At 36.0% G+C, this 27,846-nt stretch overlaps 1 protein-coding gene across 1 annotated transcript; it reads right to left on the bottom strand.

The window, feature by feature from the left end:
• Positions 1-1,612: 1,612 nt before the first annotated feature.
• On the bottom strand, positions 1,613-27,438 carry ING3 (inhibitor of growth family member 3). Its single transcript, XM_037512240.2, has 12 exons — positions 27,208-27,438; positions 26,883-26,954; positions 24,290-24,390; positions 22,160-22,225; positions 9,205-9,301; positions 7,423-7,494; positions 6,513-6,632; positions 6,082-6,239; positions 5,313-5,506; positions 3,908-4,100; positions 3,437-3,475; positions 1,613-2,153 (listed from the first exon to the last, which is right to left on the bottom strand). The coding sequence occupies exons 1-12, from the start codon at positions 27,233-27,235 to the stop codon at positions 2,037-2,039; spliced, it is 1,257 nt and encodes a 418-aa protein (XP_037368137.1). The 5' UTR covers positions 27,236-27,438; the 3' UTR covers positions 1,613-2,036.
• Positions 27,439-27,846: the final 408 nt, after the last annotated feature.

The following is a 27,846-nucleotide window of genomic DNA, read 5'->3' as shown; positions in this document are numbered from 1 at the left end:
CCCAGTGGGATTCACACATTAAAAGGGGCTGTAGCAGCTGGAAATAGGGACGTTCCTGACTCTGACAAGGAACTTTCTCTTAAAGTAAGGCTGTACATAAGGCTTTTTCCTCTGACCAATTACTATAAAACAAATGAATTTAGAAAAGTCATTATCTATAATTAGAAGATTAAACAATACCACTGAGCATCTCCAGGCAACATGCTAATAAGTTAATTGAATATTACCTTACATATTATCTCTTAAAGGCCTATAAAATCTCCATGAAAATAACTGAATATCACACATGAAGTCATGATACTCATATCATGAAATCGTGAGTACTCACAAATGAATCTAACTGTAGTTTTATGGGCTGTCCAGTTCTAAAATCAGACTAGAGAGGCCAAGGATTATAGAACCTTGAAGCTGGAAGAGACCTTTGAAATCTCCTAATACATACCCTCTGGGTAGCATTGCATAGACTTTACAGTTTTCTGAATAAGTTCTAAGAGACTCATAAGTGGTTTTGATTAAAGAAGAAATCTGATGGACTGCTAAGTTTTAATATATAAAAGAAATAGGATACAAATTATTTTAAGTTTTAAGGGTTTTCTTACCAACCAAAATCAATACACCTTAAAGCATACCTCCACTCTGTAAAATCGACAATTTAAATAGCACCTACACCTATAAAATAAAATCTTAGAGGAGTGCTTTGTGGACATCCTACAGCTAGCATCACCCACAGATCAGATCTCTTAGGTAGAAAGTAGATGTATTTTATGATTTTATTCAATTTCCAGCCTTATATAGTGGCTTCCTCAGAAAGTGGAATAAAGCCTGGAGTGATTCAAAATTTAAATTAACTGCTATACCAGTATGTGGTAGAATTAAAAATAAAGCTGACTTTTAAGCTCCAAACTACAGGGTCTCTTTACTGAAGTTGCTTGCTTCAAGTGAAAACATCTGTAACCATTATTTTCATTTTATCTGCTGTGACTGGACTTCTCTCATGTCACTAAGACTGAAAGAAAAGCCAGAGAGGTTCTAGAAAAATACATTTGCATCTCATATTACATTAAAAATCTTTCCCTTAGTTCACATCAGAAATTCCAACATTATTAAAGAAATCACAGATTACACAGCATTCTGTGTCCTGGGCCTCTGTCCTTTTTAAATTATGAAAACGGGAAGTTCATTGGAATTAAGAAATATCCATTATTAAGTGTAAAGTATAAATACAAGTAATTTTTTAAAAACTTTATTTTAACACCTAATACAATTCCAATTTTAAGGATTACTTGCACAAAAAAATAAACACATTTGGTATAAAAATGTATCACTTTAACACCCTTTCCCCTTCATCCCCTCCCCCTCCCACCCTCATGACCTGCACTCTATCTGGATGCAGAAACATATAAAGACTAATAGCACAAATTAGTTTTTACCTACAGGAGTTTCTGTTTATGTACCCAGGTACTCTAGAGGACACCAGCCCACTTTATCACATAAACCATTTCCTTCAGCCTGCTGAATTTAGTTTCACAAAGAAACAAAGCTTATTATAAAGGCATTTTAAAAACCATTATCTTAAATTCTTTTTAGAAGCACTGACTTTTTTTTTTTTTGCAACCATTTATATACAGTGTTACATAACAGCTCTGGAGTACAGTACATGCAGCAGAACATACCTGTTGAATATAAAATACTTTTCTTAAAATCTTCATCGTTGGAATTCTTTGAAGTCTAAATTATAGAATGCCCATAACTTTGAGAAAATGGTTGAGGAGTATAAATGTCTGCATATGTTGGGCCACTGAAATAATCCAAGGCTAACTGGAATAATATTCATAGCACACCAGGAGTGCATAAATAATTTACTTACATTATTAAAATACAACCCATAAAATTCAAGTTCAAGATCTTACAGGATTGTCTGTAAATCCTTTAAGTGGTTGCCTGGAAATGCACTGTTTCTTCTTCCTCTTCTTTTTTAAAGTCTTACATAAAATGTTTAGCTGAGCTTTTCTCTTCCTCAAATTAAGGGACCACCTTTATTTGTGCCGACTGCCTCTCCTCTTCATTGCAGCAGTACACTGCGGACAGTACCATTTTCCTTTTGGTGCTTCTGTCAATCCAACACATCCATAATGGAACCATTCTATAGGGCACTAGAAAGCAAAATTGAAAAGAGATTGCTTTTGGTACCTCTAGAGAGTATATTAAAATATATCCACACTCAATATTAGTATTTACATTCATGGATACAGAATCCTCAGATCTGGAAGCTGATTTACAAATCATTTAGTCCAACCAATAAACTTTGGAGATGAGAAAATGGAGGCACCAAGAAATTATGCATCTTTAACCACTCAGAGGTTCATGTTCTCTATTCCATAATCCTAAATAATTAAAGTTCACTAATTTTATTAAGGTGAAGAGTAAACTGATGCCAACTTTCAAGAATAAAGAATGATGACAAGTCTCTTAGGTAGAAAGTAGATGTATTTTATGATTTTATTCAACATTCAGCCTTATAAAGTGGCTTCCTCAGAGAGTGGAATAAGGTTGTAACTACAAAGGGATAACCTGGGATTCTGGTCTGAGTGTGTCTTTTCCAAAATTTGTAGAGAAAAATATTCTACCCTGCAACATATCAAGAGTCCTGCACTTCCACAGAAATTAATACTCAGAAAAGCACAATCGGGAATCACAGGAATCAGCAAGATTAGAAATTTCGTTGTCAATTTTCGCTGACAATGGTGTTTTTGAAGTGGCTGGGCAACACTGGTTTGCAAGGATCACAAATAGCCCACAAGTGAGTCTAAAGCGGGAAGGGAAGGATGGTCTTTCTCTGCATGAACATATTATTGGGACCCTATGAGGTCAGGAAAGTACAGACTTGATAATATATCAAGCCAACCGTTCTCAATCTTCAGATTGTTTTAGAATTTAATTTTTTTTAATGTTAAAAGTCTTACAGCCTCAAGATTCTGCCATTACTGAGTAGTACTTGTACGGAATTCAGGAGAAAAAGATGAACAAAGAGGGTCTGAGCTGTATGGGGAAAAAAACTCTCTTCAGCATTTAATAAAAACATATCTCTAACCAAAATTAAGCTTCCTAGGAAAGAAAGAGGAATGTCTTTCTTTCAAACTTCCTCTCTCTTTTTAATAGCAGAAGGGGTGGTTATCAGCCGACACCTACTGGGTGTCAGCTGAAATTTTGTACTTATGGGTGGAAAATCACCTCACATTAGAGTCTCAACATTTTCACCCTTAGAATCCTGCTTTCTAAAAGAATGGTTTGAAAACTCCAGTTCTTCATTGTGATAAATGAATTGTATTCTAGTAAACACAATATTCTTTAACAAAGGGGGAGGAAGGTGTCACTAATTTGTATACAGTCATCTTTTGAGAAATATAATCAGTATAAAAAACCATAAAATACTTACATCTTGGTTATCACAGCCCACCATCTCACCATAGGATACCTAGTTAAAAGAAAATTAAGTATTTTTATTATGACTATATAAAAAGCATTGAAGTCCAAATTAATTGTTTATGATACTAACAGAAAATAGAAGGAACTATACTGAAGAAACAACTGCATTGAGAAACAGGATATATAGTTCATAGGGTTTTTTTTTTTTTTTAAAAGACTTTTAAGGGCATAGGTACAGTGGAAGGAAAAAAAAAAAAGAGTATTTAAGAAAGTAAAATAGTTATCCTTTCCTGAAAAAAATAAAAATCAACAAACAACTATGAACCAGAGATACACTTTGGGCGGGGGGGGGGGGGAAGGAGGGATTGGGGTCAAAATCAGGGGGTTGCAATTGTATGGGGAATAAAAAAATTAAAAAAAAAAAACAATTATCCTTTCCCTAGTTTTATTATGCTTTTATAGGCATGTACCAGACTTTTACCTGATTACAAATACAGTATCGCGGTTCATTCGGGTCATAAGTCCAATCAACCTGGCTGTTTGAGTCAGATTCTGGTACCACTGTTGCTTGTTGTGAGATTTCTTGTACGACAGTTGATGACGAAGAACAGGATGATAGAGAGGAGGAAGAGGAGGAGGAGGATGACTGCTGGCTTGAAGATTTGTTGTTGGTTCTAAAAAACAGTATCAGTTTTATTTGCTCAAAATCCAGAAAAAGTTATCTAAGAAGAATAACTCCTAAATAAGTGGTATAAAAGAAAATGACATCAAATGTATAATGTTTAATATTAAGTCATTGAATTTAAAGTAAACAGATATAAAAGTAAAATTTTCATAATGGTTTTCATTTAGCTTAAGAATTTTTTGTTTTCTGGAGAATAAAGGTATTCAAAGAGAAAATGCTTTTAATAACATTCTTTAAATATTTTTTAATCAGTTACTATTTATCATTGACTTAAACTGAGGGTAATACTTTTAAAATGTAGTTATAGCTACTTTACAGAGAAAAATCTGCAGCAAAATCTAAAATACAAATAAACAAAAGTATTTGATGCAAACGATCACAGCCATCAATCCACCTGTGAATACTTATCTGTATAAGATGGAAATGGAATACTAAAATTCACAAATAATTTACCATCATCTACATGCAAATCAAATTTTTGTAATACAGAAACCTGTCATAAGTTACTTTAAATTTGGATCATAAATATAAATTTTTAAAATACTTGACATTTGTTGGGTAGTTCTATATTGGTCATTCTTTCAGAGATTTACTCACAGAAAACTCAATACATTGAGAAATAAATTATAATACAATTATTACATAATTAACTCTTTAGGTCTAGCATTTGAACTTTTATTAGGTCTGAAAGCCCAGCATATGCAAATATGTGGGCAGATGGTGCTGAATGCTGCTGGTAAACTTTCATATTTAAAAGTCATACAATCATAGGGATATTTTCATAATTTCAAGTTTTGGGAAGTAAGACCAAAAATCAAGATACATTGGTGTTAAAAAAAAAATGCAGATTGTTCAAAAAAAAAATTCCCAGAATTTGTATCTTATGTATTAATTTACCTTAAGACACATGACAAAATAAGGAATTATAAATGAAAAACAACTTCATAAAATGGTATATTTTATGAATAAAGAAAGTAAAAGAAGTTACCTGTTAACAAACCCATCTTAAAGATCTAGAAAAATGAAAAACTCTCAACACTTTTTAAAGACTTCACCCATTCAAAGTATGTGCGCAAAATCAGGTCTTCCCACCTCTCCATCCTGATGTATTACGTGTTGCTTTTGCTTAATAAATGGAAGTCCGGTTGGAGTAGACCACGTGCCTAACAAAGTAGAGGGTTACTATCAAAGTATAACTTACTTGCTCTTTCTCCCACTTCGGGAGTCAGCTGCTGATGAACTGGCATTCTGTGTTAACGTGGTCATGAGTGCCGAAGATGATGAATAGCCAGCTGTTTCCCTGGGCATTGAAAATTCTTTTCCCAACTGAAAGTCATTATTCTTAAATGCTTCATAACTGGCTTTTAAACTTGATGTTCTTCGTCCCTCTTTCATCTTAAATAAACATTCATTGATAGCATTAATATACATAAATATGTACATTTTCTTTTTCAAGTCTTACCAATTACAGTATTATTTTGGCTTGTCAAATATTAAACCATTATTCTCATCATTATAATTTAAGCTATTTTATGTAAAGATGTAAAATCAGTTTTTACACAGTAATAATGTAACTACAGGATAGGTAACTAAATTTGGAATATAGATAACTTGTATAGAAGCAAACAGACTCCAGAAAAGCCCTAGAACTGATGGAGAATGAAGCATTGTACTGGCAGGTGCTACAGACCAGAGTCAAGAACATGGGCAACTGAGCATTATTATGAGAAGGGATCTGCATGAAATTATATGAATCTATTTGTTTACTTTCTGTATTAATTAGGTAATTTCTTCATATTCATTTCATTAAACAAAATGTCAGATATCACAGAACTATGATTTTAAAATCAAGCTCAAACTATATAAAGAAAAAATAAACCTCTTTTGTTCATATCGAGTTGTTTCTATATGAGTTTGCAAAAGATTCTGACAGAAGGTTAATATTCTGTTTCCAAATCTTTTCCTTTTACCTGAGCTGTAGCTTGAACTGCTTGAGCTGCTGCCATGGTAATTGCCCCTGCACCAGTTCCTGAAGATAATGAGCCAATATTATAGGATGCCAGAGGCTGGGAGGAATTCACATTGTAAGCATTGTTGGAAGAGGTCGTAGAATTGTTATTTCGACAACCTGTGAAAAATTAAAGAAATACAAATGGTTGGAGAGAACATAATGTTAGTGAGTTTAAAATACATTCTTTCCCAGCACTGATAAAATCATTACATTTTAAATTTTCATGTTACTGTAAAACTTTTATGTCACATTTTTCCTTTTTCTCCGTTTTCCATGCATAGACTTTAACCAGTAAAGAACTGATGATTCATTAATCCTGACTACTTTCATTTCACCTTATTTAAAACAAATAAAAGAAGCAAACTATCAAATTTAAGATAATAAACTTACCTAGCGTATTTTCCTTAGAGGCATCTGATGTAAGGGTAGATAGAAGAGCTTCAGATTTAAACTTCTTTTCAGGTATATGATCTGTTGTCGTATGGTGAGAAGTTGGATTATATTTCCTTTCTGAATATAAATAAAGAATCCACATGTTCTTAAACTTTAAAGAACTATGGACTAGACTACATTCATCCAGTTATAAACTGGTATAGTTATGATCTAAATTACTCATAGACATAGGACATTATGCTTTCTTAGAAGACAGGACAAAAAGAACTCTGTGTACATGTTTTATTAACAGTAGATGGCTCAAAAATTAAAAAAAAATCTTCAGTGACAAAGTACTGAAGTTTAGCTATCATGTGCTATGGTTTCACATATAACATGAGGGGGATTTTGTTGTCAAAACATTTATCTACAATTTGGACATTTTCGATCAACACTTTACATTTCAAATTGATTTGTCAACAAAATGCACCAACATTTATATAGTCAGTTACCTCTCCTTTGCTCACTAACTCACCAATCACTTGAGACTTTGTTACATGCCAAATAGTAGGCTGAGCACTGGAGTAGCAAAGATGAAAAGGACAGAAGCTCACCATCAAGGAGTTTATTATTTACTCTGTTTATAGCTCTCTCTAAAGAGAAGCTATCTTTAAACAGAGAGCTATGCTGTGATTACTTCTACACATTCTTCTCTTATGACTTTCAGGGAAATTATGGCAACCTGGTCCCAAATCAAATATGCTTTGCCCAAATGAAGAAGTAATGCAATGAAAAATTTATCTCACAAAATAGAAGGAAAGGATTTTTGATTCTCAGTCAGTGGTTTGAGGTAATAAAATAGAATATACAGGTAATACCATGTCTTTAAATTGTATATAAAATTTCAGTTGCACTTAACCAAACTTACTTTCCACTGGAGTATGTGAATGAGCATGATGATTATTCACTGGCTGTGAAGGAGTATCTAATTCCAAAGATCCTTGAAAAAAAGAGGCACAGAGGTATACCACCATTATACATCACCATGGAATTTCACCCACCAATCAGCTATAAGTACTGTGTTCCCTTCCCCAGCAGAGAACTGGCATGCTCTGATGCATATGCCTGTGTCATTTTAGCCAAACATGTTAGAGGGTAACCACTGCCAATCTTACCCTGAGCCTGTCCTCTAACAGTAAGTAATCCATTTCTTAACATTTACAGTAAGTGCAAAGCTGCTCAAGGCATGCTAATTCTAATTAGGTAATTCATCACAGTGGATAACACAAAAGTGGATGAACTCCATTAACGATAATCTTAAAATATTAGGTGAGGGAACTATATGAAAGAAAATTTTCTTAATTATTAAAAAGACACATGATAATAAAGATATCCTAAAAGAAATCAGAGGTTTTGCTTGTGAAAACTGAGATACAGACTCTCTACTGCCAAGCATTAAAATACTTTCAAATAAATTTTCTGGGTTTATCTTGATCCCTTGAGATGAAATTATGGCAGGGGATAGGGTGGAACAGTTTTTATAACTTGATCTGATTTAGTTTCATATGTCTGTGTCTTTACAGAAGATGTTTCGTTAACCTTCCTGCAGTACTGAATAGGCATGAGCTACCATTACTCACAGCTATTATAAGCATTGCAAAAAAAAAAAAAAATCAAGCCATTATAGATGATTTGAATTTTTTCAAAGAACTTATCCTCATAAAGTCCCTCCCAACCCAGCCCAAATAAAAGTATCATAAATAAATTAGATGATAATCTAATGGGATAGAACTACTTCTAAATACAAAAATGCAAATATGGATTCCAAGATGGATTCTTGATTGGTTGCTTCTCCAGTTGACTTCTAAAAGGTATATAAACAGAGATATATAACCTAACACTGTGAAGAAATCTTTTAACTGTGTGTAGGAATAGTTCTATGTTTTTGTTGCTGAAACGAAGTAAGAAAAAAAAGAACTTCTAGCAGTATTAGTCATAATATTGATTTGGTTCAACTAATACTGAGAGAATGCCAACACCAGGCTTAGCACCATGCTATCTGCTTTTATGTACATTACCTATTTAGGGTGGAAGAGATGCTAACTTAAAGAAACAGAGGTCATGTCTCTACTTTGGGGAAGTCTCCTAAATTAAATCCAAGAAATGATAATTATAGCAGGAGATCAAGTCGAGTCTTACAAAAAGACATTAAAATGGTTTCTTGCTGATAAGGGGAAGCTTAGGAAAGACTATTTTGAAAAAAGGAATGATATGGAACCAACTGAAATCCTTGCAACAGAGTTGACGAAAAGGCTTAATACAGTTCTTATGAAAAACAACCTTTCTCAAAGCTTAGGTGTATAAACAGGCAAAGCAAGTCAATACATTTAATGACAGATGGTTAACTTGTTTGTAGATGGTTGTATTTTTAAATCTTTATTCTTACTGGTTATCTTACTAGCATATATGCATATTATAACTGGAATGACTTAATATGCTATTTTCATTAAGAGTGAGTGGATGATGTCATGTATTATCTCTCTCAGAATCTATGACCCAAACAGTTTCAAGTGCTAGAATCAGAGTTATCCAACCTGGCTGTCAATATCCACCGAAGCGCAGGATCTGGGAAGTCTCTGGGACAAGTGTCTCCTCAATGATTTGCACAAGTATTGTTCAAAATTTATGGAAAACTGTAAATTTTACTTACGCCTCTCTAATATTTCTGTAATTCCAGCATTATCAGCTTCCAGCTCCATTTTAAACTTAGCCAGTTCCTGATCCAGCTTTCTCAAGTGTCGATCTACCTGTTTCAAAGAAGATCAAAGATAACCACCAAAATTGCGGACACTATTAAAGTGTCAGTTTAATGAGGAAATCTAAATCTTTGTTTCTTTTAGTGATTCTGCTTTATATCCTTGAACAAGTCAGGTTTGCAATCTATAAAGTAAGGGTATTAGGCTAAATAATTTCCCATCCCCTTTTATAAATGTTAAGTTTTAAGAAACCAGAATCCCAATTTATTAGAAACTATTTGGAAGACATGGGCTATGAAAACTATAGCAAAACTGAACTAGGGATTTGAGGGTCGCAAGAAGAGGTGCAGGAAGATTGGAAAGTTTTCAAAGTGTATCCTGGGAGTACTTTTAGGCTAATCTCCTACTTAAAACAAAGCCAGCCATACTGCCACATCATAATATCTGCGGTTTAAAAGGAGTGAAAGATCCTGAGTCTAAAATAAAGAGGTGACTATTTTTGATCCATACATTTCTCTAAGCAGGAAAGTAGATCAATATACTCATAAACATTTAGGTAAAGTATTGAAACAAAAGGGGTATTTAGCAAGAATTTCCATTTCTCAAAGAGCCTGTTTAAAATGGTTCCATTGTAACATTACTGCCCTCGTTAAGTTGACAAAAATTTGTTTTTTCATTCACCTAGAGGTATCTGGACTGATTTCAGAAAACTATATGACACCTCAAACTAGCAGTCTTAATATATGTAATAGTATTAGTTTCAATATTTTTTCAAATTTACTACTTTGAAGCAAAGCCAAAAAACACAAAATCTTTGAAAAATATTGAAGTTTATTATTGACATCTTTTTCAAACTCTACTTTCACTAGATCACTGTCATAATTAAGAATAACTTTCTCACAAATATCCAAATGTCTATGACACATCATGAGGGCAAGAAATTTATTTTTATTTTTTTAAAGATTTATTTATTTATGCATACAAGAGCTGGGGTACAGGCCAGAGATGCAGGGGGTGAGAGGATCCACCGGAGACAGAGTGGGGAACAGAACAGGCAGAGTGACTGAAATACACTGCTGAGGGGAGCAGTGGGTAAGTCAGGAGAGGTCTGCTGCGCCATGTGGGTAGCTCCCTGGCAGGTCAAGGATCCAACATGTGCTGCAGAGGCTGCGGACTGCTTCACAGTGCAGTGCTTAACCCCTTGTGCCACCAGGGGAGGCCCAGGGCAAGACATTTAAATAAGACTTTCAATTAAATAATGTGTGTCTACAATGAGGAAGTAAAGTAGCAAAAGAAAATCTGTATGTGGTTTTCGGTGCCAGGTAATGTGCTTGCTGCATTAGACTATCTTTTCTAATTCTCATCCTAAGTTTAGGAGATAGGTTATTTCATAAGTAAAGTACCTAAAACAAAGAAGAGTTAAGCAACATACCCAAAGTCAATAGCTAATGGATTATGGAAAGAAGATCTAACTTGGATTTATTTGTAATAAATTGTACTTCACCGCTTATACCTAACATTGCTCTCTGAATTTCTACACGGGGGAGTCATCTATTTTTTAACACAGAGTAACAAATTCAAATTGAGAAAATATATATTGTTATATTATTTTATATTTTGCATATTAACAGCAGTCATTGGGGTGTTGGTTTGTGATTGCCAATAATTTAAGGCTCAATTTCACCTCTATCCTCACACACGAGTTATTTTTCAGAACCTGGCAGAAGTTGTAATTACAATATTTAAAATCCTTCAAAGTCACATGGTACCATACTTGCTCCTTTTCAAAGAATCTGTAGGTAATGGAGCATCCTTTAGTGCAACCCCCTTCCAGTAATAAAATGGGAACACAGACCTTAGTTACTGAAGAATTCCTCTTACATTGTCAAAATTTAATCTCAAGGGAAATCACAAAAAAATACTCATTTAAATTCCAAGACTACTTAAGGCAATGAAAATACTCCACCACCTTTCTTACCAACAATTACACTGTTAATAAATACTAAGTTCCTATTATGTGCTTGGCGCTTGGTTAAATGGAGATACAAGAATGAGAGAACCCTGTCTTCCTAGAAAATTGTATTTAGCTGACGAGTCAAGATTTATAAAAGATGTTTAAACTTCAAAAAGGGTTTAAAAATATGTACCTTAGATGTAATAAATAAGCAACAATTAAAAATGGCCAGAAGTGAGCCTTCCTGGTGGCACAGGGGTTAAAGTCTCAGTGCTATCAAGCTATCACCAGTCACTGCAGCCTGAGTTCAATCCCTGGCCAGAGAGCTGACCCACATGGCACAGCAGACTTCTCCTGTCTCGCCTGCTGCTCCCCCTCAGCAGTGTATTTCAGTAGATCCGCCTGTTCGGCTCCCCACTCTGTCTCTGGTGAATACTCTCATCCCCCACACCTCTGGCCTAAACCCCAGCTGTTATATGCATAAATAAATAAAAATACATCTTTTAAAAAAGTAGCCAGAAGTAGTAAATAAAGAAAAAATATAACTTTGTGCTGTGGCAGACACAAAGGAGGTATGAATGAGTTTGACAGTGAAGAATGGATTGCCTTTAAACAGATGGGAAAAAGGAACAATAATTAAAGAACATATAGAAATGGGAAGAAAATGGTGTTTTCAGAGAAAAAAAAATAGTGCTGTGTGGTCCTTAGGAGATATACAGAGTACAAAGAGGAAGTGTTAGAATCTGATTTATTTATTAAAGGTTTATTACACCTGAAAGTGTAGAAAATAATGAAATTTGTAAAACAGGTAACTCAGAAAATAGCAATAGGACCCATAGAATAACTCTGAAATGAAATATATGAACTAAACCAAACTAGAAAAGCATGAATCACTTTGTGGCATGCAGCTTAATAAGAGCTCTAATCACTCTTCTCTCCCAGTATATAACTATTATGAACAGATTAATTTTATACGCAATTATTAGGTAATGAGTATTGTTTTTCTTAGATTCACCATTTCTGTACTAAACAAAATTAGAAGTTAGAAAGTAAGTTGACCACAAGATTTAACTGCAGCTATAAAGCATCAGGATACTTAAACAGTATTAAACAGTCACACCAAGAGCTGAACTGAATTTAACTGAAATCTATAAAGCTCATTTCTTCTACCTATATGATTCTGAGTGAATAAAGTGCCTATTCTAATTGATTACCATAACCGCCCCACAGATAACAGCTAGAACAAGAACCTAAGTTGCCCATCCCTCCATATACTTCTGACCCCATAAGATTGATTTATAATTCTAAGCAAGGTACTGATCCAATTAAGAGATTTTTTCCATTAACCATAGATTCCTACCCATAAGGCTGACCAAAATCTAATTATTGACTATTCCCCACATAATGTCAATAAATGCTAGTCACAAAAGTTGCCTTATTCCATAATGCCAGATTTTATCCTATAACCCCAAATCAGAAGAGCTTTAAATTTAAATCTATTATACCTTTTCCGACCTTTTTAGAAACAAAGGAAATTCTGTCAACATATTTACTATATTCATGACCATAAATATTTAAGACATACTTGACTCCTCTGCAAGAACAAAAAAAATCCTCATCCTTTTACAGAATTGTAGCCCTTCATTCTTTCTTGATTACCCCAGTTTTCAATATTGAAACCTTAAAATATGTCACTGATGGACACAAACTGAACTAAATAAAACTTTTTAAGAGTTATGGCATAAAACACTGTTGAATTCTAAAATTTAGATATCTTGCTCACCCTTTCATAATGAGCACCCAGTGTATGAGGCTCTAAGCTGAAATCCACAGCAATAAGAGAAAAACTTCTATGTGTGGAAAGACCTAAAATTGATTCACAAGAGTAAATTAGAGAAGAAAAAGGAACCATGAATGCAAATTGTTTCTCTGATAAGTCATGAAAATGATTCCTTGTATCTTTGAATTATATTTAAGCTAGATGAAAATTTGATCCATCTTTAGGCTGAATCAAATACTTGAGGCTTTAGCACATAAGCTACATCTAATCATCTTCCTAAAAGACAATAAGGATAGGAGACAAATCAAAAGGTCAGACTCACATAACATATTTCCTTAATTAGAGTATCAGATGAAGAATTCTCAAATTTATTGGTAAAATGTGGGCCTGAAATATAATCATCTCAGGAACAGGGCAGGATATAAAAAGGAAGCAAGTTCAAGGGCACTGAGCACTGTAAGAGGCTGCTAAAATCATTCAAGCATTAACAAAAAGCTCAAATTTTATCAGAGTGTACATAAATCAACTTTATTAGGTATTGTAATCTAATACAGCCTTCTGACAGAGACATCTGGCTGAGGAACACAAATAAGTGTTTAATGACTTAGTATCAGGATTCTAGAAGGAAATTAAAATTATTTTAATAGGGAAGATTTTTTTTTTTCCCCGTTCATCAAATTTCACTAAGACAGTTACTGAAATAAATTATCAGATGGTTCTTTGGACTCTTAATTCCACAGATTTCTTCATTTATCGATACTTATAGAGTCAGGTTTCTTCCCTTAATAAATGAGGTAATCAGCAGTTTCTGTCATAGGAATAAAAAAATTACTGATTTTTAAATATCTCATTAAAAACAACACCATGAAATTCTCTGCTATCTAAAAGAGTGAGGGATGAGCACAAACACAATTATATACTAAAACTGATATGAAAATTTATAAAATAATATCAATGCATGCTTACTAAAAATCACTACTAGTACTATCTTTCAGCAAAGGCATTACAGTCCTTGTAAGGTATATTTCACTTTTGGTTTGAAATCCCTCACTGGCCTCCCCCTGCTTTTGGAATAAAAATCACACTGTTCCACTGACTTCAAGACCCTGTACGTTTTTAGTTCCTGCCGATCTCCTTTCATACCATACTTCTACTCACTGCACCAACCACACTTGTCTCTTTTCTGTTTCAACACATCAAGCCCTTTTTCTACCTCAGATTTTATACTCAGTACATTATCTGCCTGAAATGTTCTTCTTAAGCACTTCACATGGCCAGCTCATTCTCATTTTCCTAGTACCACATCACATGTCACCTTCTTATACTCTACTCATCCTGACTTCAATAATAATAATCTCCTCCAAGTATTCCTTCTTTTTCCCTCTCTCCACATACTTATTTCCTTCACCACACTTACCAAAATCTAAAACAGTGTTTAATAGTTTGCTATATTCATTACCTGCCTGTGTCATTACTGCCCACTAGTACAGTGAATGCTCATAGGTAAGTTCTATCAATATTTGCTGGTTTAGTCAAAGTTACATTCTCTCACTACACAGAACTGTATAAATAGAAGTATGACTGCTTATTGGGTAAATGATCTAGGGATACAAAAATTACTGCAGTTTTATACTTAAACTCTGTCCCATCCACTCACCTCTGAAAACATAGCATTCTAACCTCTCAAATATTAAAAAATGTCATAAGAATTAAGTTTCTGCTTAATATTTATAAAGATTTTCCTCTGGATGTTTACTGTTGATATTTCAGGAAGTATAACTTGAGATGGTAAATCCATTTAGTGACCTCCCTATTGAACAAGTCAATAATTCCCTTCTGTTTGATTCCAATTACTTACAGGGCTGAAAATGTGCATTTCTTACCCTCAAGCATGAAGTATTCAAATGCAGTGCACAGCATTCCAAGGAGAGTACATATTGTTGTTATTCACAATAAGTGATGCCAGTTTCTCATTTATATTAGTAGTTTCAAATTAGTAAACAAACTTTCCTCTTAAATAAACTTTAAACCTTAGTAACTAGAGATATAGGTGATATGCCTACACTATAAAAAACTTAAAGGTGGGATGCAAATGACTAAGCTTTGGGAAACAATGGATTGATATCCCCTCCAAGGTAGCTGTGTTTCCATTTACACTCAACTCATCTGCTATGCCAGCTCTGAGGGTACAGAGTGACTAACCTACCTTCAGTGGTCCTTGTTAGGACCTGATTTTTTTTACTTTGTGAAAATAATAAAATAAGATTTAGGGCCTCCCTGGTGGCACAGGAGTAAAAGACACAAAGCTATCAAGCTATCGCCAGCCACCGCAGCACAAGTTCGATACCCAGTGACCAGGAAGCTGACCCACATGGCACAGCGACTTCTGTCTTGCCTGCTGCTCCCCTCAGCAGTGTACTTCAGTAGATCTGCCTGTTCTGCTCCCCACTCTCTCTGGTGAACCTCTCACCCAACCCTCCACCCCCACCCCACACACCTCTGGCTCACACCCCAGTTCTTGTATGCATAAATAAATCTTTTTTAAAAAAAGAAAAAAAAAGGCCTCCCCTGGTGGTGCAGGCAGTTGAGCACCGTGCAGTGAAGCTGTCCACAGCCTCTGCAGAGCCGATTCCATCCCGGACGGCTGGCGAGGGTCCCATATGGTGCGGCAGACCTCTATCTCGCCCGCTGCTCCCCTCAGCAGTGTATTTCATCAGTCTACCTGTTCTGTTCCCCGCTCTGTCTCTGGTGAATCCTCTCACCCAACTGTACATCTGGCCTGTACCCTGGGTCCTTGTATACATAAATAAATAACTCTTTAAAAAAAAAAAAAAAAAAAGGAAGACTTTACTAGGAATGAGTTAACTGCCAATACTTTATAAGGTCTAATAGCACTTAGTAAATGCTTTGTCATAATTTAAAGGGAATCTCTCTAAAAAGCAAAGGAATAGAAAATATTTTCAAAAAGCATAATTCTAAAAATGAAAAATAGGGGCCTCCTTGGTGGTGCAGTGGGTTGAGAGCAGCACTGTGAAGCTGTCCGTAGCCTCTGCAGCATGGGTTCAATTCCCGGCTGGCCAGGGAGCAACCCACATGGCACAGCAGGCCTCTCATGTATCGTCAGCTGCTCCCCTCAGCAGTGTTTTTGGTCCGTCTTCCTTTTCTGCTCCCCGCTCTATCTCTGGTGAATTCTCTCACCTTCCCGCGCCTCTGGCCTATACCCCCATTCTTGTATAAATAAATAAATCTAAAATAAATAAACAGGGCCTCCAGGGTGGCGCAGCGGTTGAGTGCTGGGTTGCGAAGCTGCCAGCAGCCTCTGCAGCACCGGTTCGATCCCTGGCCACCAGGCAAGGGTCCCACATGGCGCGCAGACCTCTCCTGTCTCGTCCGCTGCTCCCCTCAGCAGTGTATTTCGTCACTCTGCCTGTTCTGTTCCCCACTCTGGCTCTGGGGAATTCTCTCCCCTCCCGTGCTTCTGACTGTACCCAGTTGCTTATATAAATAAATAAATAAATCTTAAAAAATAAAATAAATAAAAAATATTTTAAAAATAATAAAATAAAATAAAGATTTCAAAAAAATTGAATGAAAAATATTAATATGCCAAACATGTACATCACAGTAAGTTTTGATACTTAATAAAATATTTTTTAAAAAACCCATCTATAAATACTGTTTTTGAAGAATTTTCAAAATGAGCTTATGTATAAGAGAAAAAAAATCTATACAAATTGATGAAACTGCAAAAATAAGAGCAATTGAAAAAGGTTACCAAAAAGATCTGGTAAAGACATGGATCATAAAATTGAGTTTCTGGTCTTTAAAAATAAGACTATAAAGGAAAGTAAACTCACCTGAATTATATTACTTTTATTTTTCTTGCTTAAAAAGAAGTGGCTACTCACACTGCAATCTCACATTGTCCAGCAAACCACACCAATCTCTACATACTAAAATGTGACCGAATTCCCTTTTAAGAAATGTCACCCAATGAAAATACATCTGAGGCCAACAATGACATCATTAAACTCTATCCTGAAGACTCATACTTAGGAAGTCATGTTAGTGCTTTCTCTTCTCCATTACCTTATTCAGTTCATTCTGCTCAGCAAATATTTATAAAAGAATGACTATGCTAGGCTCTGAACACACTAAAATTTAAAAGAAAAATACAATTGTTGATATTTATAGTAGGGAAGATTCTACTGAGGGGTAGGGTAAGGAACAAACCACTAATTACCTACGTCATACCCCCTCTCCTTCCTTACTGACAAAGCCCCACATGTCGTGGATGGGAATGCGACCTATTGAACAACATTTCTCGGCCTCCCTTGCAGCTATAAAGGGCAATTAAAAATAAGCAGAAGTCAGGAGAGTTCTAGAAAGTCTCTTTAAAACAGCTGACAGAACTGCATGATATCCTTTTGAGTAATCCTTGACTGCAATTCTTCTCCTTCCTAACCAGCAAAGGAGGAGCATGGATAAGCAGCAGCCTGGGACACTGATAAGGCTGGAGTTGCCAAAGAGCCCTGATCTGTTTCCTCTAACAGTATTTTACAGAGAGGAAAATACTTTTGTTTAAATCACTCTTTTGTGGTTTGTTTTTAGCTGTCATATCCCTTCTCCTAGACATAACTGCATAAATATCAAGACTGAGATTATTTTAATAAAGAGGCAATAAAGAGGCAATTTTAATAAAGAGGGTTATAAAAGATGGAGAAAAGTACAGAGGAAGGATGAGAACTTCTTAGGAGGTAAAATGAGCAAGATCTATTGATTAAATAGGAACAAGGAGGAAGATAGGAACAAGGAGGAGTCTAGGGTGATTTTCAGCATCACAGGTAAAGGATGGTCAGTGGTTCTGCTGAGACTAAGAAAAAAAAAGTATGTATAAGGCGGAGAGGGGAGTGGTGAAGAATGAGAGAAAAAAAAAAGGAGAGGGTAAGACTTACATTGTAATATGCTGAGTTCAAGGTCCTGGCTAATCTCAGAAAAGATGAGTCAATTCAGAGAAGTCTGAGCTTTAAGAATAATGTAAAAAATAGTTAAAAGCAAGGAGAACATATGAGAAAGTCATGGAAGAATGTTTCTCAACTGGGTGATGTGTGTGGGGAGAGTAGTATAAAACTGGAATTTGACAGAACAATTCTTTACCATGTGGCTTTGGTCTTCCTGGTTGGAGCTGGGGCAGAAGAAGGAAGAGAGGACCCTCCATGTGAGAATCACTTGAATAGACTAAGAAACAACACAGGCCAAGGACAGAACCCAGAGGATCAGCATCCACTCTGAGTGGAATCCAGGGAGATTGAGAAGGGCTCCAAAGATGGAAGCTAATAACATCATTAAGTCTCAAAGAAGAATGGCTTTATATATTGAGGCTATCATGATTGCTGAAATAAACAGCAACAAAGTAGTCAAAAGAGGAGGGCAAGGACTGCTGGGGAAGAAAGTAGCAGAAGAAAAGGGGCAGGGCATGAGAAAGGAGGCAAGGAAAGGAGAGAGAAAAGAGTCAAGATAGAAAGATAATCTTAATAAGAGTGGAGGAATGGGGGGGGGGCGGAGCCCCAAGTATTACTTGGCAGAGCAGAAAGGGAAACAGTTGTTTCAGGAAAGTATAAAACTATGGTTAGAAAAATGACAAGGTGTGAGACTTGAAAGGACTAAGTGCCTCTATCTGCCAAGCTAAGAACATTGCGTGTGCACGCACAAGTAGAAAAAAAGATAGAAAAAAAGATACAGAAATAGATCTGTCTAGGAGTGTGGGGGTGTCAGAGAGAGAGATTCAAATCCTCCTGTAAGATACAAATACTGCTATTTTACAAGATGAAGGAAGACTGAGGTTCCAAGATTAAATAACTTCCAATTCCAATTATCAGTGAAGTGTCTGTTCATTATGGATACTTGTTTTTTTAATTACATTTTATTACATCACCTTTTATTACTTCACTTTCTAACCTAAGAAACCTATTCTCCTCAAAGATTTTACTAATTTATACTTCCATTCTATTTACCCATTATCTCTAAGTGAAATGTTTTCCCCTCAATGCAGTACGTAGCCCAGGTCGCTGAACCTATGAATAAATTTTGTTCAAAATTCAACTCATATCCTCAAAGAATTCAACAATGACGCTGCATGACTTTGTTTGGTCTTCTACTGAACACCCCTTAATGCTCAAATGCATTCATCTCTATTTGTTACATGTTTCCACCCAGGCTCTTTACCTAGGGGGCAAGTCTTTGCAACTTGTTTTCACACACATTGAGAACAGAAACCATGTAGTATTTACTTTTTATTCCTCCCTTATACCTCTGTACAACTCCATTATACCAAGCAGAGTGGATGTACAGTGTGGCACAGGATAAATGGATACACACACAAACACACATATTAAAAAACTCTATATTTAAGCTACTTATATATATTTTTAAATAGGTATTTTTAAAAAGATGCAAAATGTTCAAAATAAAATATAAACAAAGAATTGAAACAAAGAGTGTTTTATTTTAAAAGTAATGGTAGTCTTTAAGTAAAGATAGACACGGTCATTAAATGTGAGAAAGAATATTACTAAACTAAATAGTCCTAGATTCAAATAAATGCCTTCTAGTCAGACGGTAGAGCATAGGATTCTTAACATCAGGCTCAAAAAAATGTCTTTTTCTGTATGTAGATGTAATTCATGTCCAAAACAATGAAGAACTGTTCCCCCCCACCATTTCACAATAAGCAGGCAACAACCTACTCTAACTTTCTTTAGGCAGTGTCTTATATGAAACTGTTTTCAGAATAACTACATAAAAAAAAGAACCTAGGATTATTACAGCCATTAAAATATTCCTCCATATTAAAAAACACTGAATATTTTCGATAACTTGCCATGACAAAAGTCTGTTAATTTAGTACAGCATTTCCAATGCACACATGCAGCATGGACCCTCGACCTGCAGCATGGATCCTCGAGTCTTGCTCATCAGCGCCATTTATATTTACATGTTCAGTAATAAAATTATATCCAGACAAGACTACAAAAAAAAAGGGTATCAAAACTATATGCTAAAATTAACTAAGAGTAAGTATTTATTTTGAGCTTTAATTTGCTTTGAGGTAAAACCAGAAACGAGGATTTCATAAGGCATATAGTTTAGAAGATGCTGTACATAAAAAACAGTACCATAATTACAACAATTTAAGCAGCACTGCATTTAGCTATCTTCCTGGTGATCTCAATCTTTATGAACTGTTGCGGCTGCAAAAAAGAACTATTTTAAACATTTATTTTTCCTTGTGTTTCCCAAACATTTTTGCCACCTGAGCTAGTTGTTGAGTAGTAGCTAGTAACATCACTTAATAGGTGAATACCGTCCATAACACTGATTCAAATGATTCTCTTCTTCATTTTAGTCAGACTACCCAGAACACTTGTCAACATAGTATTCTTATGTGTTTTACTACAAAAACAATTTCTAGATGATTTAACAGGCAAGTAAATATACTACCTTTAGATATTAGTAAAATAAAGTTAAACACCAATTTTTCTCAAAAAAAAAAAAATCTAACATCAGTTACAATCTTACAGCCATGCAGACTTGACTAAAATATACAGTTCCTGACTAAAATGTACAGTTCCTGACGTATTAACAACTACTCTCTGACTCTCCTCCACAAAGGAACCAAAAAAGTAGACACTGAACTCTCATTAAATGGAGTCAAGACAAAGGAGCAAAGAATATGCATTGGAGCAAAGAAAGTTTGTTCAATAAATGGTGCTGGGAAAACTGGGTCGCTACATGCAAAAGAATGAAGCTTGACCACTACCTCACACTACACAAAAATCAACTCAAAATGGATTAAAGAACTAGACATAAGACCTGAAACCATAAAATACATAGAAGGAAATATAGGCGAAATACTACGTGATATGCACATCAAAGACATCTTTACAGACACATCACCCAAAGCAGTGATAGTGAAGGCAAAGATAAACAGCTGGGACTACATCAAATTAAAGAGCTTCTGCACAGCAAAAGAGACAATAACAAAAACAAAGAGAAACCCCACCCACCGGGAGAACATTTTTGCACACAACACTAATGATAAAGGACTGATCACAAAAATCTGCAAAGAGCTGATGAGACTCAACAACAACAAAGAAAATAATCCTGTCAAAAAATAGGCAGAAGAGCTAAAAAGAAACTTCTCTGAAGAGGAAATGCAAATGGCCAACAGGCATATGAAAAAATGTTCAACATCACCTGTAATCAGGGAAATGCAAATCAAAACTACCATGAGATACCATTTTACACCAGTGAGAATGGCACATATTAAAAAAACTAGCAACAACAAATGTTGGTGAGGATGTGGAGAAAAAGGAACTCCCCTGCACTGTTGGTGGGAGTGCAAACTGGTCCAACCACTATGGAGAGCTGTGTGGAGATTTCTGGACCTATTGAACATAGAGCTTCCATATGATCCAGCAATTCCACTCCTAGGTATTTACCCAAAGGACACAGAAACATCAATTCCAAAGAGCACCTCCACCCTTATGTTTATAGCAGCCCTGTTTACAATAGCTAAGCTTTGGAAACAACCCAAATGCCCAAAAATAGATGACTGGATCAAGAAGATGTGGTACATATATACCATGGAATATTACTCAGCATTCAAAAAAGATAAACACATGCAATTTGCAGCAACATGGATGGAGCTGGAAGGGATCATGCTCAGCGAAATAAGCCAGAAAGAAAAAGAAAAATACCGGATGGTCTCACTCATAGCAGGAATCTAGAAAACTTAAATAAGGGACCAGGAAAATGAATAACTGTAAGAAAGTGAAAATCAAAATCAACAAACAACTATGAACCAGAGACATTCTATGGGGGTTGAGGGGCAGGGAGGGGAGGGATTGGGGTCAAAATAAGGGGGTTGCAATTGTATGGGGAATATAAAAATAAAATTTATTTTAAAAAAAAGAAGAAACCAACTAGAATTAAACAAATAAATGACAGCTATTTTAACAAAAAAAATAAAATAAAATAAAATAAATAAATGGAGTCAAGAGACCAATACTTCAGTTTTAGTCTGTTCCTCCTATGACATTCAAGTCAATAAAATTTACAACACAATCCATAATACAAGTACTTATAGCATAATATGCACATTAAATTTACTTACCAAGTCATATATCTGGTTTGCCAACTGTACCTTCTCATCTGCATCTTCCAAAGCTTTAATGTAGTCCTGGAGAAAAACATTTTCATTGCAAGAATAAGTGAAAAAATTTTAATTATTTGTATCCAGGACATATAACAACAGTTTTACCATACCTGTTATCACTGTCAGTCATCCTACATTAGCATTAAAAACCCAGTTAGGGTTTTTAAGGTGGACATGAGATAGAATTATAAACTATGGAAAAACAGCAAAGAATTAAAGGAAAAGGTTCTGAATTCCTAGAAATGATTTAAGTAAAAACAAGTACCATTCTTTTTTTTTTTTTAATATTTATTTTTATACAAGAACCGGGGTACAGGCCAGATGCACAGGAGGGTGAGAGGATTCACCAGAAAAAGAGCAGGGAACAGAACAGGCAGACTGACGAAATACACTGTTGAGGGGAGCAGCAGGCGAGACAGGAGAGGTCTGCTTCACCATGTGGGATTCTCGCCGGCTGGCGGGATCGAATCCGCACTGCAGAGGCTGTGGACAGCTTCACAGCACTGCACTCAACTGCCTGCACCATCAGGGATGCCCAAAACAAGTACTAGTGTACATCTAGTCTGTACACTACTAAAAGTCATGAGATAATAGTTTTTCTTTAGAAAAATAGGTTAAGATTTATCTAATGTATAAAGAACTCTTATACCCTTTATTTTTAAAACTTGTTTTTATAACGATGTAACTACTAAAAGGATTCTGACCTGCATGTTACTAGTTTCCAAAATTGCTCTTTAACCCTCATTTTAACATAGCTATCAATTCATACAACTCAATCTCCTCAGTTTAAAACAAAGCACTTAAAAACAAACAAAAGGATCCTATGAATTTCCATGGAATACCAGAATTTTCAGAGCATATCCAAGCTGTGCCACATCAAAAACATAATAGGTTAAAGAAGTGACTTTGGCGTGCATATATGCAATGTCTAAACTCAGCTCCTCTGGATCTCCAGGTATCTTCTAAGGCAGGACTAATTCTGCTACAGATCTTGAATTTTCTACTCCTTAATATAAATAATCTCCCTATGGGGACTCCCTGGTGGCACAAGGGGTTAAGCACCGCACTGTGAAGCAATCTGCAGCCTCTGCAGCACGAGTTCGATCCCCGGCCAGCCAGGGAGAAACCCACATGGTGAGGCAGACCTCTCCTGTCTCGCCCACTGCTCCCCTCAGCATTGTGTTTCAGTCAATCTGCCTATTCTGTTCCCCACTCTGTCTCTGGTGGATCCTCTCACCCTCCGCATCTCTGGCCTGTCAGTTCCATACGCATAAATAAATAAATCCTTAAAAAAAAAAAAGAATCTCCCTATGTATTAAAATAAATAATACAACTACTCTACATATTTCAAATTTCTTTCAGAGTTGGTCCTTCAACAATTCTATGGAGGTAGGAGATGAGAACCATCACTACTCAGAGATACTAAAGAATATCCAGTGTTAACACAGAAAGCGGCAGACATGACCACTTTCAAGTAGTTCTTGCAATGTATCCCCAAATAACCTAGATCATACCTTTAAGCAAACCTTATGGGGAGAGGTAAAACCCATTCTAATCTGGAAGAAAGCTGTAAGTTCCATAATACTCATAAAAACTCAAAGTATTCTATATTTTTAGGCCTAAATTATGTACAAATTTAGATTTTCAAACTAAAACATTCCTTAGGAATCCCTTTCGCTCTTAAGACTTTGTTCTTCCATGACTCTAACTTAAATATATGTGTGTGTGTATATATATATAAATATGCTTCAAAGTGAGCTAATTTTCACCTTTTTGTGGCCCAAATTAGAAGATGGTATTAGATCTCTACAAGACAATTTGAATTACCCATTTAAATAGAATAAAACAAGTAAAAGAAAAAATGTGTACTTTTTTCACTTTCCATTAAGTCATAAATTAATGAAGCAATTTGTTTAAACTATCAAAATACTTCAATGATTAAAAATACCTACATTGAAGCTCTAAAGCACAATAAATTAAATTCCAGAGTCATTAGTAACCTCTTATCAAGAAAACAATTTCATTTTTAAAATGTCTTTCTCAGAAGGTTCCAGTATTTACTGATAAACCATTCAGAGTTGAACATACTTTTTTGATGGATGCCATTTGCTCTTCTCTCCACTCCGGTTTATTTTTCTTTGCATTCAAAAAGAATTCACTGACTCTTTGTTCTAATTGATCCATTGCATCTATGACATGATAAAAACATTTCATATTTAGAGGACCAAATTCATACACTGAATATAATACATGCGTTGATTTGGGGCAAGAAAAACATGTCTGAAAACATAATGTTCCCACCTGGCCAGTAACTTAAGTAGGTCGTGCTTTGATTATGGAAATACATGTCTTAACTACCTTAATTTAAAAAAAAAAAACTATAATTTTCCCTACTCACTATTTTTGTTGTCATTATTTCAAAATGTTTTTCAATAGTCAAAGCAGTCAACAAATAGGTTCTATACCATAATTTTTGAATAGTTCATCTCTGGGGACAAAAGCAAATGGTAATTAATCAGTCAAAAGTGCTAAAACAGAACTTACTGAAACTACCACTAGATAATCCTTGTTTCTTTTAATAAGAAAAAGTGTTAAAAAGATTCTAATTTTTTGTGATATGGCACTTAGTACTCGATCCTCTTGTATCATCAGTAAAAGCAGTAAGTACAATCATTTAGTCACTTAATAAGCGATTATTTTGCACATTTTTTTTGAAATATGCATCAAGAATAGTCATCTCATCCCATATCTCCTAAAATGAAAAATAAAAGGGATTTTTTTTTCTACATATATTGAGGAAAATCTTCTTTGAGAATGTTTCAGCGCATAATAACTTTTTAAAGACTTTGACATGTCTTATAGTTAACTTTTTAAAAGGATTTTTCTTCTTTAAACAAGCATCTCCAACTCATTTGACAAAGAAGTCACTTTTGTTCATCTAAAATACCTATTAATTTTAGTGTTATTTATTTTAAACAGCCGCCTTTTTAAAGAGACAGCAATTTGTATACTTTGTCCAAATTGCAAGAGAATTATAAATTGTAATGATAATGAAAAAGTGTAATATATCCTTTCTAATTTATCTGTATCATTTTTAATCCTCACGATTCTCATTTTACAAAGAAAACCCCTCAGAAGCGATAACATAATCATGATCAATGTGTAAGTTAGTAAAGCCCTAAAATGAATTCAGATCTATGCACAATCCTGTAGAAAATATTACTTTAGCAAATCCATACCATTTCAACCACATTAAAATTAAAATGGATTTTGTGAGCTAGATGTAGAAACACAATTTATACTTTTGTACCATAATTCACTGAATAAAAGGTGGATTCCATGTCAAATAACATTTTATCAGACACCACATGAAACTGATAACTAAATGTATATTCATGAATAACAAGTATATTCATGAATAGTTAAGCATGAAAGTTTGTGAGAGACAGTGGGGGGGGGTCGCACCTAAAGTTACCTAAAAACCCCCACTCTCTGGAATGTTTGGTTCTCTTATCTCTTTCCATGACATCCTTTTCCTCCCTATCACATCTCAAAACCCAGATCTTTCTCCACTTACGTTTTCTTAACAAGACTATCTGGCAGCAGGAGAAACATTTTATATATGGCCTAAACATATTTGGGATACATGGGATTAAAAAACATATTCTGAGGATATACACAATGAAGGTCAGTCATTACAAAAATTAAACAATTTAATTAACTACATTTCTTCAAAACGAAAGAGACACACAGGCAACAAGGTTTTACTTTATTACACATTTTAATTATGTATCCTATAATTTATTTCACATTCTTAGTTTTAAATATAGTATCTCTTCAAGATAGTTGCAACAGCTACAATATATTCATTTCACAAAGAAGGAAGGCTTGTAAAGTTCTTTCGGAAAATGATGAATATAAATTTAGTACCCAGTGTTTTGTTTTTTATTTTGAAGTGTAATTTTGCTTTTAAGTATTTATCTTCTCGCCAAGGCTCAAACTGTTTACCTTTCTGAATCATAAAACGTTTAAGGAAACTTCACAAACAATACGAAAGCGCAGAAGATTAATTTTGGGAGTAAGTCATTGAACTACCAAGCTCTCAAGGAGTGAAGAATCAAAATTTTTATTATCACTTCACAGCAAAATCTTACTGCCCTTCCTCGTTTAATTGAGGGGGGAAAACATGCTGTTGACAATTAAGAATGTATCCTAGGGTGTGTAAGTTTTCAAAAATTGACATTCCAAGTTCACTAGAGTCTCTAAACCATATATAATCTGTGCTTCCAGGTGTTCTCCGCTCTTGAAATTTTTTGAATAAACTTTACCAAAATTACACATGTTGACATGTTGCAACAAAGCAGTCAAAATCAACACTTGTGCCGACGTGCAATAAAGCAGATCTGCACTGTCAATGAAGGTAAGCAACTTTTTTTGCACTGTCCCAAACTCGAGAAGGGAACAATGCCCCCTAATGCCGCCTCCTTTGATCAAGCAAGGGAGAAAGTAGCGTGGAGAGGCACTAAGAGGCAAGATTCGGCACTGCCGGTCTCCTTAATAACTCCATAGGTACTGGCGAGTGAGCCGGCGGAGAGGCAAAGAGCAGGAGGCGATGGCATGGCTGGCAAGCAAGTCTGGCACTGACCACGCACAACCAACAAGGGCAAACGCGCGGACTTACTCTGCACCTGCAGGTCCATCTCGCGCATCTCCGTGAAGCGGTCCCGCAGGTCCATAGGCAGCTGCTCAATCACTGTCAAAGGGAGATTTCGTCAGAGGGGCGGGGCCAACGGCGACAGTACGCGCTGACGTCGCTGAGTGCGTGAGTGCGTGCGTGCGTCGGGGGGGGTCGAGGGAGCCGGCAGCCCACAGCGAGGCTGCCAGTTACCGTGAGAAAGAAACATCCCCCGCCTCCCCCTCCCTCCCGCCATCCCGCTCGCCCGTCTACTCGCGCTCTCGCCAGCCCGAGGTCCCACAGACGGCCCCCGCCAGCGCCGCCCACTCACTTTCCAGATAGTCCTCTAGGTACAACATCGCGGCCCTTAGAGCTGCGGGGACGAGGGGGTCCAGGGGTTTATTTGTGTCACTCGCTGTCGCCGGAGTTTTGTCCCTTCCAATATGGCGCCTCCGCTAGCAGCGCCCGCTCGGCTTCGGCGGAAAAAAAAAAAAGAAAAGAAAAAAAAAAACCACTTTGGCGCCTGACGGCGCTTGCCTCACTGCCGCCCGGAGCTGTCATTGGCTGGCTGAGGCGATGACGTCAGCCCACCGGCCCTCGGCCCCGCGCGCTTGTGGGAAGTGTAGTTTTAGTTCCTCCGCGGGAAGGAGAGACACGCTGGCAGGGCTGCACGTGGAAACTACGAAGCCCGGGCGCCCTTGCGAACGGTGCGCAGCAGAATCTGAAATGCGGTGCCTCTGTTTATTTGTTGATTTTTGCACTGGGAATGACGGGAGTTGTGTGCGCCTGCTTGACATAACTAGGACCAACTTTTCACCTGTTCTTGGCCGCTGTGATTCCATGTCCCCGCGTTTATGAGTCATGGATCTCAAGTAGTGCTAGGCAGATGGTAAAGGTTCTAACGCTAGAATAATCGGCAAAGTTCGCGCAATTTGGATTGTTTAAAAGCGAACTCCGCGGGAATTTAGCC

This window comes from Talpa occidentalis, unplaced genomic scaffold (assembly GCF_014898055.3).
Source record: "Talpa occidentalis isolate TD23 unplaced genomic scaffold, MPIMG_talOcc4v2.1, whole genome shotgun sequence".
Classification (NCBI taxonomy): Eukaryota; Metazoa; Chordata; class Mammalia; order Eulipotyphla; family Talpidae; genus Talpa; species Talpa occidentalis.
Note: the sequence above shows the minus strand (reverse complement) of the source record. Positions and strands in the feature narration are given on the sequence as shown.

Coding starts and splice junctions, on each gene's coding strand:
- ING3 (XM_037512240.2), bottom strand. CDS start 27,235: ATGTTGTACCTAGAGGACTATCTGGAAA. Junction 3,476..3,907: donor GATACTGTATTTGTAATCAG/GTAAAAGTCTGG, acceptor TCTTTTAACTAG/GTATCCTATGGTGAGATGGT. Junction 2,154..3,436: donor TGGGCTGTGATAACCAAGAT/GTAAGTATTTTA, acceptor TTTGCTTTCTAG/TGCCCTATAGAATGGTTCCA.